The 16000-nt window shown below is 37.1% G+C and overlaps 1 protein-coding gene across 9 annotated transcripts in view; it reads right to left on the bottom strand.

Moving 5' to 3' along the window:
* pald1a (phosphatase domain containing paladin 1a) overlaps positions 1-16000 on the bottom strand; it is a 46747-nt gene that overhangs the window by 4563 nt on the left and 26184 nt on the right. For all 9 annotated transcript variants that reach the window (XM_008436913.2, XM_008436916.2, XM_008436914.2 and 6 more), the window contains one exon: positions 1964-2119. In XM_008436913.2, the coding sequence (XP_008435135.1) occupies positions 1964-2119 (156 nt within the window). The remainder of the gene's footprint in view (positions 1-1963; positions 2120-16000) is intronic.

Here is a 16000-nt window from a genome sequence, read left to right as displayed (position 1 = left end):
GTAAAGCAGAGCTTAAAGTTAGCAAATTACCAAGAGTTGCTCCTCTCTGATGCAGCAGAGTTTCAGAGGGGAAATTTTACATTTCATCAAATCAAAACCCATCAGATGCGGGTTCTTTTGCACATTCAAATGAGCTCTTTTGCAATTGTAGCTTCAGCAGAAAACACTGAAAGATCAAATTCATCAAACCTGCTCGGCTCAGGTGAACTTTTAAATCAGATTAATTCAGCACATTAGTGCCTGAAAAATACTTTTTACAGCCAACACAAGTATAAAGAGCAGGCAGTAAAAAAATAGAAACGAGTTATTTTGGAGAAAAACCACTGAAATAGGAAAGGATTTCTTGATTTGCATTCAAGTTAAAATTCAGGGTTACTTTACGTGCTTATAAAACGAGAAAAAACATTATTGCAATAAATCCTTAATGGGGTTTATTTTTGTAATTTAGATCAGCATGAAACAACTCAAAAGGAAAGATGACTTTTAAGTGTAACCTCTGCATCCTTTCCTGTTAATACATGCACAATGAATGTGCATGTATTAACAGAGTACAGGGTTGAAAACAGGTGAAGTCGGAAGTCATCAATGTAAGTTCTGTAAGTTAATATTTTCTCCATTATCTCCATTATCAAAAAAGAGACAGCTTGTACACCTGTCATGATAATTATGCTGCAGAGTGTCCGGCCATCATAAGAATTAGATTTAAATAACGCAACAGTTCTTCTGAACAGCAGGTTCTGACCACTATTTAAGTCGTAAAAGGTTTTTAAATAGTTTCCATGGGTTTCAATCTAAGGTGATCAAAGTTTCCTTCATGGCTTTCAACATTTACATGACTTCCCATACTCAATGACAAAAGCGTCAAATACACATCAGACCTTTAGGCAGTTATTTTGGAGTTATGTACATCTTTATCTTGTTCTAAAAATGTCTCTTCCTTACAAAATGTTCATTCTGAAACTGACGTCAGACTACTGAAATTGCAAACTCATTTCAGATGGTCTTTAATCTCCTGATCACAGGTTTTGCAAAGATGTCCTGCAGACTGATAGTAATTTCATTGGACAGATATTGCGCCAACAAAATCAAAGGCCCACTGACAGAAAACGTATAATAACTGTGAGAGGAAATTATTTTATACTGCACTATTACAACGTTTTATTCCCAGTCAACAGCTGCGAATAACGAATGCTTGGTTTTTCTACCTCTTGTTAAAGCAGCGGTGCAGATACTCACACACACAACTCAAAGCAGAATATTAATCGTGCCTTTATTCACATGAATGTAGAAACAGCTGCGAAAATGAAAGGTTTTCAGATTCATGTTCTGAGGATGATTTTTGAAATTGTTATAGTAACTGGCTTTCCCAGCAGAATATTCCTCTTCGTTGCACAAAACCCTGCATTCTTTTCATGGCATAACTGGGCAATTACAGCCACCCTGATGCACCACATATATTTGCTATTCATAACAGGAAGAAAATGCCATGAATGACTGTGCATATTTCTGTGGCAATTGTTTTCACAGCAGTCATTCCATTCTATTTTGGATTCCTGTTTTTTTAATCCATCTTTTAAGAAGAAAAGGAAAAAGAAAAAACACAGGAAGTCTTTTGCTGGGCGATTTTAAAACATTCCACGGCTTCAGGGGCATGTTTCTACAGCCATTCTCACCATGAATAATAATAGAAGTGCTTTAAAAGAAAAAAAACCACCTTGACCCCAAGGAAGATTTTCATATATTTTTAATCGCGTTGAACGTAATTTTGTCCGCCTGTAAAATCATTCTCTCGTCATTCCAAGCATAAAACATCTACTGATGTTGATGCTGACTACTGCAATATGTTAGCAAAAACATTGGATAAAATAAAAGACAGCCATTACGCTCTATTATTATACACTAGGATAATGCATGTCTTTTTTTATCCACACGAATGAAAGTACAATGTAAGAGGCTGATTTACCTGATCCATCCAGACGGAGAAGGAGCGATGCCAGCAGTCCTTCTTCTCCAGATGCAGGTATGTGTTAAAGAGGATGAGGTAAATGTAGCGCTCCAGGAACTGCAGGCTCCTGAGCAGCTGCTGCTTACACTCCTTCTCTGTCTTCTCAGATTTGATCTAAAAAAACACACAAAAAAAACAAGTTCATATATAAGTGGTTGTAAATACTTCTGTCAAAACCTCCAGGTGTACAATTTGTTCAAAGCTTTTTGGGCATTTAGGCTGGCTTCTAGAGGTCACCATCTTGAAAGTCTCTTTCTAAAAGTTTATTGCGAGCAGAATCTAGTGAAATTAAAGCCAAGAGCTCCTGTGAAGGACCTGCGCCGAGCAAAACATACTTGACCTACAAAATGTTTTGGAAGTACTTACTTGAGATAAAAAAAATAAGAGGGTGGCCCACAATGGTTTTATTTAAGTACACAACTCGTCTTTTGCTAGTCTTATGACAATATGGACACTTTTATTCTTTAATACTAATCATGTTTTCTTGTTAAAAAATATTTTAACAAAAAAATCAAACAAGGCCATTTCCCTTTCATCATCTTTGCAGGTTTCAATTTATTTATTTTTTCCACAGTGTGTCAAGTAGCCACATGTAGGTAATCCATTTGTCTATTTTGGAATAAAAGTGAACAGGGCTCTCAAATGAACATTATGGACCAACGGGAAACCATGAATGGGAAAAAAAATCGAAACATGAAAAACTCTGAATTTGTGTCTTACTGTTGACACAACAGTAACACAACATTTGGAAGCAGAATGAAATATGTAATAAATAGATTGCAGCTACAGTTTCATCGATATGCTCTGCCAACAAAGCAAACATCTAGCTCGACATATAAGCTGTCTAGTAAAACAGCCAGCAAACAGACACGGTAACCAGCAGAACAAACCACTCTTCATAATACTTCAGTGTTTTAAAATAAACATAGATACAAGGACACTCTTGGCATACATGCTAATCAAAATTTTCACTTCATAACCCTATGATCAACAGCACAACTGTGCAATTATCCAAAGTACACGATGCTCCAATAATTCCCTTGATTGTTATTTAAAAGACAGGATAATAACACTTTTATGTGACTAGGTCAGAGCCTAGACAGGGGAGGGAAACATGCTTCAAACTCAAGACTGAATGAGATCTAAAAAGTCTGAAAGCATAAAACAAATATATGATCTAAAAATCGGTTTCCTGAAACAAAATGCAACAGTGAATATTTTTAAGGCTTTCTGTTTGAAATTCTCTGAGGCTTCATTGAATTGCATACACGCCAATTTGGGGGGAAAAAAGCAAGGTCAGCAACTGGGCTGCTCTTTGATTACAGGTTGTTGGAAGCTGAAGGCAAGTCTTCATTAGTTTGTTGAGTCAGTGACACGTTCTTTTTTTTTTCCTCCCCTTTTCTTTTTTTCATTCTGATTGAAGCCTAGAGAAATCTGAGGCCTAGAGTTAAAGGGTCCATCATCCCTCTTTGTGTTAGAACATAGACATTAAAAGGCCAGGCGACTTACTGGCTTTGTTACTCAGTAGGAAAAAAATAAATAAATAAAGGCTGCACAGTTGAGCAGTTGTTAGCAATGCTGCTAAGTTGGCAGCAATCAAATCCTGGGTTCAAATCTCAGCCTGGGGAGGTTCTGCCTGGAGTTAGCATATTCTCCCAGTACATGCATGGGTTACTCACCGAGTACAATCCCAACTTACTCACGATGGATTAATTGGTCTAAACTCCTCTGAGAAGTGAGTATTGCAAACAAAAACATCCATTTAAGATCATCTCACATCTGAACTGAATTTATGCCACAAGTAACAGGACACCCACCTTCAGATCAAAGTGATAGATGTTATTTTGTTTTTCACCTATTAAAAAAGTTTCTTTTTGATAATATAGTCTAATTCGTGTTTTCTGACAGTATATTTTTTTCCCTGATTTCTTGATTCTGTAGGGTAGACGTGAAATCAACCAGAAAACGCAGTTGATCACAGTTAATTCATCCTTTCATAAGGGAAGCCAATATATTTTCAAATGGATCTAGGGTGATTCGGATAGATTTTGTTCGCTTAATAAATAAAATCATAATCTAAAAACTATGTTTTGCATTTACTCAAGTTAGTTTTGTCTCATCTTAACATGTGTCTAATGATGTGAAACATTTACATGGGAGAAGCAGTAATTGTGTCGTTACATTACCAAGTGGTGATACTGTTAGTATCGGTTTGGATTAAAAAAAAATGCAAAGGGACAAAAGTGTACGACGCACTAAGAACAGTACCTATAGAATTTCTCAAGTACTAACAGTTCCACCTAGAAGAATCCATGTTCACTAAATATCATAGGAAGAAACACTTTTTGAGAGCATTCAGTTCTGTCCTCTAGCAGTGAACAGAATAAGTGCCACATATAAAGAAATTGGGTTGAGAACCAATTTTAAATGTCCGCAGAACATCACAATACTATCATTCCAGAGTTAAATGACAGCAGAGGAAGTGGGAGTAAGAAGAGTTTCCTTTCCATTCCCAGATTCCAAAGCATGTGTTAGAGTGGAGGAGAAACTTCACCCAGGCAGACAATGTGTGCACTGTCTAAAGTTGTTGATCTTTTATTAAAGGAAAAGAGGGAAAGAGATGTTACACACTTAGGTAGTTATTCCACATTTCTCAAAGTTACAACTAAAAAAGAAACAGTGAACACTGGTGAACCTGATTACCATGTGCACCTTGCACCCCTACTGTTTTCTGGCATTTTTAATGTTTAGCCCATAAAAAAAAGCAAAGCAGTTTGTTGCAGTGCATTTTGTTTTAACACAAACACCTTAAGAAACAAATGAAAGTGATTAGCTTGAAGAGATTACATGATTCACACCTCCAACAATCTAAATCTGAAAGCGACCATCTGTCCGCCTACAAGAAGAGAGAGCCACATGTGAGAGTGAGTGCTCTCCTGAGCATTTTTAGAAATTCCTTTAGTAAAGCATGTCAGGAAAGATGTTCTACATTTCTGGGGCAGTCTTACACTGGGTGCAATGTATAGAAACTCACTTCCACACATTACAGTTGAAAACCAAGCAGAGAGGGAGTTAGTCATTATCACTCCTGTAAAGCTTTATTGGTAAAAAAGGACAAATTTCTCCTCATGTGCTAAAATACATGAAAGGACACAAAAGGTCAGCGTCCTCTCATCTCATCTGGCCTTCAAGAACAAAAGGAGCAGCGTCTGAGGTGTGATAATGAACATCCTAAGATCTCCCCAGCCCTAGCTGACAGAGAAGCCAGACCAATCACGTTCTATTTTAGAGAATTCAGGAATGCTTGCTGGCAAAGCAGACCTACAATCAATTACAATGGGAAAGTGGTAAAGTGAGAGGGTTAAGTGGAGTGGCTGTGAGAAGTCGGTACATTAACTGCATGATGCAACAAAAAGTGATCTGAATTTGTAAAAACGATACAGAAATTTCCACAGACGGCGTCAAGTATGCAGAGAAGAGTTACTTTTCCGGAAGCTGACTGAAACAACTTCCTCCAAATACCAGTGAATGTTGACATAAAACCTTGAGGCTCCTCAAAGAAAACTGGAGAAGAACTTCTTTCAACGTCACTACAACCAAACACTACATCAAAGCTAACAAAATAATGACTTTACTAGAGGAAGTGTTGGAATGGCCCATGCAGAACCCAGATCTGAATCTGATTGAAAATATGGTGGTGCACAGAAAGTGGCCTTGCAATCTGACATATTTAACCCTACCTTAAAAACCAGAAATGGTATCCAAAAAATCCAAGCACTTTGTATCCATGGACCTGCTGCTTTTTTCTCTCTTTTTTCAAATCTATGGTTGGCCAGTACAGAAAAATTAACTAAAACTTGTCATTTCTTTCAGCGACGAAGCAGTCGTAACAGACCTCCATTTGATCAACCCAAACCACAATTCAACCACATTCAGACATCAACAGACATCTTTACGTGGATATATTTTCACGTTTAATCCACAATTTTATCATGCTGTTGGATCAAAAAAATAATAATCTGCTCATAATAGCAGTGAACAACAGAGTTCAGTGCATAGTGTAAATGAGTTTGACATTTATGCTCTGAGAAAAGAGCCTGAAATCCCACATTTCCCAGAGTACCCTCTACATAACATCCCAGGGGATGTGATTGTTTCACTTATCCGGGTAAACAAAATCCTACAATTTATGAACTAAGAAAGCTCTGACTCTGCAAAGTGAACTTCTACGAAACCTACAGATTTTTCTCTCGGCTTTCTGTGAGTACTACAGATGACAAGTAATGGTAAGTTGTGCTTATTTCATTTAACTTTTATGCAACTTCTTAAATTTTCACTTTTGTTTTCTCATTTCAAATTATTCTGTTGATATTTTCAACTTGAATGCATCGTTTCTACTTAACTACTCGAGGCTGAGCGCTAAAATAAGAGGTGCATATTATGGAGTTCTCTGTCTGCTTGACATATGGTGTCAATTACCAGCTGATGGGGTTGCAGAGGTAAAAAGGCCAACCTATATTGGCCCTTCCCACACAGCTTTGCACAAACACCTATTCATTGGATTGAACAAGAACAGCTCCTACTCAAATCCTAAACCAAACTAAAGCTTGCTGAGGGTGGACAGGCAGCCATACATTGCTTCTCAAGAAAAACGTACAGACATCTCACTATGGTACACATGTTGCTTTCCAGGTAATCTCATTAAGTGAATCTAATGCAAAAACTGTCAGTAGTTTATTTAAACTTTGCTTGCTTTATTCATTTTTTATTTTATATTATTGACAAGAATACAGAATCCATACAGAAGTGTGAACAATTCTGGAATGTGAGTATTTTCCATGCCTGAATAAGAATAAGCAAATAGATATGGAAAACTATTTTTATTTCAATTCTTTATTGTAAACTGTACCCATCCATCCATCCCTCTATGTTTGGCATTTTGTTTCAGAACAGTCTTAAAGTATAACTATATGGTTTTAAGGAAAAGGAACATGCTGTAGATTAGAACATCTCACTGACAGTTTCAAATTAAGATTAAAATATTTTGTAATCCAAAACACAAAATTTGTCATTTTTAATACATCAGTTTATTTAGATCAGGTAGTAGAAATAATTGTGCTTTTTTTTTTTTTTCCAACACTGTGAACGGCGAAAAACAGTGGAAAAAATACAATCTTTCTGTATTATCTTATCATCATTTAGTCATCATCTGAGCTGCATCATCCAGGCTTTAATACAAGGAGCAGCAGAATTTTGGTCATTTTGTCCCTCATGTTATTTTTTGTAATCCAGCAAGCAAAAGTACCTGAAAATAATTTTATATTACAGCCTTTCTTTTGCAACATTCAAACTTTTTTTTTTAGTTCTCAGATGTTAAGATCAAGTTACTTAATATTATATTTGTATACATATATTTTCTGAGAATAGATTTTTGCATATTCATTTTATTTATTTATTTTTTCAAATTTTGACACAAAGCAAGCCACCAAATTTCCCCCTGGAGGTTTGATGAAAAACTAAGTAATACATCATCTGGCCTTAATTTCAAAAGCTGATCTTTATGGATCAAGTTGGTGCCCAAAACTCCTTTTTAAAGGCCCAGAGAAGCCATGAAGCAGCCGGTAAAAGACAGAGATGAAGATGCCTTTCTGCTAATGGTTTCTGCAGATTCCAGGCCTCTGTCTTTTTCCAGCCACACTGTGCTGATTAAATCACGACGTTAAAGCTGAGGTGGATTTTAGAGGCAAGCCATCTAAATCCAAACATTGTACATAAAGTGCTCAATACAGGCAGTTCATCCAGGCACAACTCTGAAGCCCTCTCACATAAGTTTCATTAATCTCTGCCAAAAAACAGATCCAATATTCCTGTAATAGTTAAATAAACTATTAACAATGGGACAGAAGTCAAGCATTAAAATGACCAAAGGTTTGGCAAATGAGAAAGAAATAACCCAACAAAAGCTCGATAGACTCTGGGCTCAAAAGACCGATTGAAAGCAGAAAACAAACGTGAATACATGACATGTCTGGTGAGCGGAGATTACTAACGCCACAGAAGCAGACGGGGCAAATCAACTTTGCCTACACACAAGACTGGAATATCCGCCCACATTAACCTCACAAATTATGGTACATTTTCTACAAACGTTTGCCTGGCAAAATAACTCTTGGAGACTCCATTTTCTAATCAATCATTCAGTAAGCTTTCAAGAAACAAATTATTTGGGGAACGCAAACCCTACGCAGGCAGAAAAATGGCACGGAAGGCAACTGCAGCCAATTAGATAGTTAATATTTTAGATCTCAATCTGTACTTTGACCCATTGGTATTTTTTTATTAGACTAGGGTAAAGCTGGTTTTCTGTTAAGCAATTATATGTTTTTGTATTTGTCTGACATTATCAAACAGAGTTCTCTTGTTGCCTGTTGGTGTTTTAACGGTTGCCGTTCAGATCAGTGTTGTGCGTAAACACAGTGAAATCAATACTCCCATGGGTGGCATTAACTTCTTAAGAACCTTCAGACATAAGTTGTTGTTTTTTTTTGTTGTTGTTGTTTTTTAACATCACAATCCTGTTCACAAAGAGTGACAACATTTCTCCTCGAACGTGCGAGCTTGGTGTGCACAACTAGCTAAAAGAGATAGAAGGAAAACAAAGAATCATTTATTCTCAACTGTGTGCACATGTCTGTCTTACTGAGGATTGTGTAGCTAGGCCTCTCTCCTCATAATAATATTACTTACACACACAGCTTAAATATTCTAGACTGCTTCTCCAACCCAGTTCTATTACCAGAATGACTTCAAATAATAAAATAATTCTAAATACTAAAAGTGTGAAGGGAAAAAATTGATTTGCCAGCATTAGTCTGACGACGCTGGCTATAAGAGAGCAGTGAGGGCATCGCTAACGCAATCATCATCTCTGCACAACCGACCTGGCATATAGAACACAGTTTCTCAGCTTTGACACCATGTAAATGCAATTCCTAGAGCAACTCCTCATGGTCATAAATTTTGCATATCCCTTATGGTTGGCATTAAGTCACTTGATCAATGTATTCAGAGGTAGCAGATTAGCTGGTGCAGAAAAAGGGGACCCTTTCTCAGTGAAATGATTTAGGCCTCAGTAGGATTTGACAGTTAAAGGCAACAAAGCAAGTCTGGGTGGCATTTAACTCTCTTGCATGCCTTTGGAAACAGATGTCTATGGTAATATTTTTTTAGCTGGCATGAATTTGAACCGCAATTCTGAGAAATGGCGTTGTAGGATTAGAAAAGAAAACCTAAAAGCAGAAGGCTGGTGAAGAAAGTAAGCTAGTCATTGTAAAATGGATTGGGGGAAAAAAAAAAGAGAAAGTAGACACTGGAACTTGAAGTGCCTTGTGGATGTAAAAGGGGAGCAGAAAATATATAAAGATGCTTTGATAAAATGACACAAAATTTGAACTTTTTGACATGCATGCAAAACATAATGCATGATGGAAGCTACACTACACATCACCTCAAGCATACCATCTCAACACGGCAAGAGCAGCTTCATGCTGTGGGGGATGATTTTCTTTACAGAGGAAAGGAAGTTGATCAGAAAAAAAGGACGATGAATGGTGCTAAAAAACAAAGCAATCCTAAAAGGAACTTGTTAGGGGCAGCAAAAGACTTGAGACTGGACCAGAGGTTTACCTTTCGCCTAAACAAGCAACCAGCACTACGATGGTTTACCAAAGCGTTCATGCCTGTTTGCCCCAAGTTCAGACCTAAACCCAACTGAGTTTACAGACTCAACGGACACACTCCGTCTAATCTGAAGATTCTGAAACCACGTTTCAATTTTCTTTCACTTTAATAAAGCTCTACTTTCTGCAGAAACCATAAGACAATGAGGAAACTCACAGTGAGTAACTCAAATAAGCACAACATTAACATAATTGTCTCTACACACTGTGTAACTAGACAAAATTTGCATTTGAAAACAACCAGCCTGTTGCTGCTTTAGAGACAAAGTTTCTCATTTTAAAATGAGAGAGAGAAAGACAACTTTTTTTGAGAGAGAAGGGGCAAGGTTAACGCAAGAGAGTTTGTGGACAGACTTATAGTACAATGTTATTTACTGGCACACTCAAACAGCAGAAGAGAGTCTTTCAATTTTAAATATATTTATATACAAGTATAAATTGATCTTGATTAAGGTCAAATATACTGACTCAATGAGGATTCAATCATTCAAAATGAGCAAATGTATAGTTCTAAAAAAGGAGAACAGGAAAAACTAATGGAAAGAGTACAGCAATAACTTAAAAAAAAACGATGCTCTAAAATTGTGCAGCAAGGGATAATCTTGGGATGAATCCACAAAGTGCTTTTTTTAGGTGTTGAAATTAACTGCAATGCAGCTAAAATGCCTTTGCCATTATTGATATTAAATTCATCTTTATTACTTTACCTGTTAATAACAGATTGTGTGCTACAGTATTGTGATGAAATTTCTTTATTAAAACTTTTCCAAAATTGCAACTGGAGAAATTGCATTTCTGCAGGTCACATGTGGTAACCATAGACAGCGACGTACTTAAAAATTACAAGTCTAATTAAATGTCTAATTTACTCAGATTTACTGCTTAAAGACAAAAAACTGAAGGAAACACAAATTTTACCAACAAACGTATGACATGAGAAATCCATTAAGGTCATTGTGCAAAATCAGGTGAGCGTTTCCTCAGAACGCTCCCAAGGAGACAAATTACTTGTAGATTATTCAAAGTGATTTGGACTGTGGGTTGCAAAAAATATGACAAGATAATACAAACACCCAGAGATGGAAATAAATCATCAAGTTTAGAGAAAATATACCTTAAGATCTTCCATTTGGAAGTTGTTGTGTGTGGAAAATAACAGAACTACGTATATGTTTTTACATATTTGTATTTTGCTGGATCTGAAAATATGTTTGCTTCAACACCTTTGAGCCAAAATATTACAAGTTGCATCAAGGAAAGACAAGGAATCAGGGTGGATTCTGAAGCATAAAGGTTGAACAATGACTAGGGTCCTAATATACAGTTATAGTGCATCTTTTTCATTGTTTTTGCTTCCTAATCCTGATCATTGGTGAGCTTGGAGGTTCTAGTTGCTCCTCTGACTTTCTAGTCTGAATACTTTCGTCAACTTTATGCAAGAAAATCTGCACACGTCATTCTTCCATATCTTAAAATATTTTTCCATTGCCCCATCCAAACCATGAGCACCTTTCTTTGAACACACACACACAAAGAAGAGAAGCAAGGTTAGTACCACTCACTCTTTTCTCATTCTGTATGTTTTTCACCACTTGGGTGGAAAAGCATCACATTTTTGACAAAAGGCAACAAAAAAACAAAAACAAAACGATTTTAGCAGCCGCTCTCACCCAGCAGCATAGGATTGGTGTTCAGGTTGATGAGACTGGCCAATTCTGAAGCGCAGCTCACTTTTGCTTTCAGTAGCTTCTTGAAGGTCTGGGCAGAAGCCAACGATCTTCAGCGATCACATTCTCGGGTCAGAGAGTGTATGCTGCTCGGAAATAAATCCGTCAAGGCTACAGAGACCGCAGCTTATTGAAATGAAAGGTAACACTGGGCACACTGAGCAAAACGATGTCCTGGAAAAGTAGCAGAAATATAACTGTTTGTTGAAATATGGTATTGCAATAAGAAACACAAGGTGATGGCTGATGATATAACAAGAAGATTGGAGAGGAGTGGAAGACTCGAACAAATAGGAAAGACAACTGAGCGTTGGTGAGGAAATGATTCTAGTCATTCTTAAATTAAGATTCCATTCCAAACCTATAACCATGCATCAACAAAGCTTTAAAAAGCCTGACAACAATAACAAAACAAAAAAAAAACTGCAGCTGTGCAGAAACTGTGAACTGTTCCTTTATTGCATTAACTTAACTGTTAGATTTTGTATCTGACTTGTGGTCTCATGTCTGGTTGGCAGCAGAGATTTTAAGGCTCTTAAGCCAATGTCAAACTGGGAGAAGATGGTAGTTTTAGGTGGGGGAGGGTTTATTGTGGGGGTAAGACTTTTTTCCCCTCATTTCTCCCCCCTTTTTGGTCTGCTGTTGCCTGCCAGTTCTATCAACATCTGGCACTGTTTATCGCCCAGGCTGATGGTTCAGACTGGAGAAATCCAAATACAGATATTGAACCATGAATAGGCGAGTGTCCACTATACATTTAGTCAGTATTACCTTGGGCACTGAAAATATTTAAATGTATTAACTGTACTGTGACAATTGAAAAATAATCTTGAAACTGGAAGGTGTTCCAGAAGCAGCAGTGCTTGTCTGAAAAGCGACAAACATTTTCTCCCAACTGGAGTTTCTGCAGTTGGGAGAACAGCATGAAATGAATGTTTCAATGCGGTTGCAGTGAATCGTGCAGACAAAACATACAAAAAAAGATTGTTCTCCTGCTTCATAAATTTAGTGACTTTCCTGGAATATCATAAGAGTTTATTGACAGGTCGTATCAAAACAGACAACTGTTTGGGGCAAAGCAGCCTCTCTTCTGCTGTCAATGTCACTGTAAAGGATGAAAACACTTTCTGAATACTAGGGAGAAAACCCACATTTGTTAGGTCTGTAAAACTTCAGGGATATGTCCTTTGGAAAAATATTGCAACATATCTGCAGTTCCTCCAGGCTGCATGAGAGACAGAGAGGGCAACACTTTCAGCATAGATAGGCTGAACAAAGTACAGCGTAGCTTTTCTGTCTTGTCTTTTTGGCCTTTCACTTTCTTTCTGTTATGGAATTGGGGAAAAAATGAAAGTTTTCTGCCGTTTTAACAATACTAGCTCTGCTTCTCAAGCTTACCACTAATCTTTTAAACTTCTCTATCACTTAGTTTTTGTTTTAAAGAACAGGTAAAATCGTCTTCTTGTCGACTGCTCTCTCACAGACATAGCCTACATTTCTAATATCAATAATTACTGACATTTCATTGCAGGACATCTAGAAATAAAATGCAACGGAATATTTACATCTTGTTGGATTCAAGTCTTGGGTCATGAGTCATGAGATGCTTATTATTTAACCAAAACAGCCTGACACTCATTTAACGCCTTTCATTTGGAGAATTTTTAATGACATTAAAGTCTAAAACTAATCATTGTATCTACAAAAAAAAAGCATTTTTAAGCTCTATCAGCTTTTCATTATGGAATAAAAACACGTAAGTTAAAAAAAAAAAAAAGTGTCCCAATAATTGTAACGAGAGTTTACAGGGCGCCCTTTTTTCCTGGAGCCTGGTATCTGAAAGTGACAGGCAGAGAAAACGACAGAGTTCATGGGACAATGAGGCCCATTGATACGGTGGAGACAGGACCGGGCGCCTCCCGTGTGCCGAGGGCAGCTGACGGTGCACAGAGGCACCATGATTAGTCTGCATTACAAATGGCTTAAACAGAGCTGTAGACGTGAAGGTACAAAAAAAAAAAAATTCAGACAGAAATCGAAACCTCAACTGCTTTCGCTCTCTTTGTACTCTTATAATTAAAACACAAGATGAAAGCTCCTTGAAACAGCTTCCAGGAATGTTTTCACGATCAAAATCTTTGAATTATTCTCTCTCTTGGCTCTTCATGCATGTCTTTGTTGTATTAAAACATATTCAGGGGTTCGTGGCAAAGGAAGCAGCCGACACTGATATGATGTGGTCTGTAACAATGTTTAAACTATGATCAGCTTGAAAATAAAATACTTCCAACAGGTCAACCTCCAAAGTCCTCATCTTTTCCTGCACCCCCCCCTCCCCCCTTCTACTGTTTTCCATTAATCCAAGGGAATTTAGTTTAGTTTCAGAGATGAGATGCGTTGGGTCGCTATTATTTTCCACAAAAAGCAGCAGACACATAAATTTGTAGCCCTGAAGCCATCTACAGGTCTTCCTGTGCAACTGCACATAAATCATCTAAACCAGTGTTTCTCAACCGTTTATGTGCCAGCGCCCCCCTAGCCCTTATTCAGGTCCCTCACCGCCCCCCACCAAAGAATTTGTAGGCTACTTCACACTGACTATTATTTTATTATTAATATTACTATTACTATTGTAGATGTTTTGATTTTTATGCTTGTTTCTGTATTTATCATCAAAAATAATTTCCCAGAGAACAAAAAAAGTCATGGGAATAGAAATTATTTTCACAGGCGTCTACGAAAAATGCAACAAACATTCAAGTTAAAATTGGTAGGCCTAAAAGCTGCCAATCAGAGTGGAAAAATATATTCTTATTGTTTGCCATTTTCTAGTTGTTAAATATTCCACAAAATGACCAGATAAAAGATGAACATCATGCCAGTTTAAACTTTGATCTATTTGCAAAACGACTGAGCTCTGCAACATTAAAATATGGATGTAACTGTAACTACATTAATCATAGCTCTTCTTCTCTTCAGTGTWTGTCAGTTTCTGGTGGTGCAGCTCTGTGSTGCCTTCAGGAGAATGGGACATCAGAGTATCATCCATAAAACTTCRCCCTCATGGCATTTATTGTGCAAACCAGAGCTTTCAGTGGAAAAACAAAAGTTTCWTTTAATGCCATACAAATATGAGACAGAAACATGGATTATATCTTTATATAGATCTGTCTATTGATTTATAGATTAATAGTTTTACTGGATAGAAATTACAAAGAACAAGTCTGGTTCTTAATCAAATCCTAATGAGTCAAATTGAAAGTGTCATGGAGTCATCAGCCTCATGACATTAACTCTGACATGAAAAATAATATTGAAGAAATAAATATATCAAATCTAATTAAAAACATAAATAAGTGATCAGTTCTTTACTGTTATGGTCTGTAAGATATAGTTGTTCTCAGTACTTGATGTGGTCTCAACAAACCCATGGCACTTCAACAATATTATTTTACCTTTTATCTGGAAATAGTGTCTGTTTATTCTTGCCATACAGTCTCTGTATTAAGTATTGCTTGAAAGGTCTTGCCATACCAGTTTATTCCTCTGAATTTACTTTAGTTTCTTAGTTTATTCTTGCATTTTGTTCTTCATTCATTTCCATTTAGTTTCATTTGATTAGTATTATCCTCTCTTGGTTTATTGCTATGTCCACTTTAGTTTCTTTCCTGTTGCTAGATTTATCGTATCGTTTAGTGACCACCAGAAATCTTCACTCAACACCTGCTGCGCTGCCTAATCGTCATGTGTTTCACATCATGTGTTGATTTTTCACTGTTCAGCGTCGGATTCTCTGTTTTTATAATTCACATCTAGTTCGTCGCTCCGTTTTATGTCCCACTTCTCCTGTTTCAGAGTTTTGCGCAATGTGCGTTTGTTTTCTTAACCCCGTAAGGTGCAGGGCGGTCCGGAAACGTATCGATGGGGAAAAGGCAGACTGACATAAACCTTTTAAAACAATGGAAACAATTCGGTATTCTGATTATTGAAATTTAAAAGTGCTGTGTTGTTCTATCACCCACGTTTCATACCGGACCACTTACAGGTGTTAACGCTATAAAATGAACGCTCTCTATCGTGGTATCACCCATGGAGGGATTTCTTTATTTAAATGGGTTCATTTTTCAGAGGGATACAAAGTGAAGGTATCGTGATTTTAGTAATTACATGTTTATAAGAGCAATTTTCTGCTGTCCTTCCATGGAAGCGTGCAGCTTTCAAACGGAAATAAAACACCTTTTAATATAAGTTGCTGCTTAACATGATCACAGAACTGGCAAAACATATGTACAAAAATACCAGACAAAGTCAATCACAGCAACGTCATCAGCCGGTGTAACGCTGAACTGATGTAGTGAAGCTACTAGCAGGAGCGGAGCTGCGCCAAGAAGCTACAAACACTGAATAGAAGGAGAGCTGCCATCGATACAGTTGCAGCCAAGCATGTTTTTATGTTACACAATACAGTTTTACCAAGTTGCTCAAAGTCTAAATTGGTATTGTTGCGTATATTGTTTGGTCGAAGGTGT

Source organism: Poecilia reticulata, linkage group LG19 (genome assembly GCF_000633615.1).
Source record: "Poecilia reticulata strain Guanapo linkage group LG19, Guppy_female_1.0+MT, whole genome shotgun sequence".
In the NCBI taxonomy this organism is placed as follows: Eukaryota; Metazoa; Chordata; class Actinopteri; order Cyprinodontiformes; family Poeciliidae; genus Poecilia; species Poecilia reticulata.
Note: the sequence above shows the minus strand (reverse complement) of the source record. Positions and strands in the feature narration are given on the sequence as shown.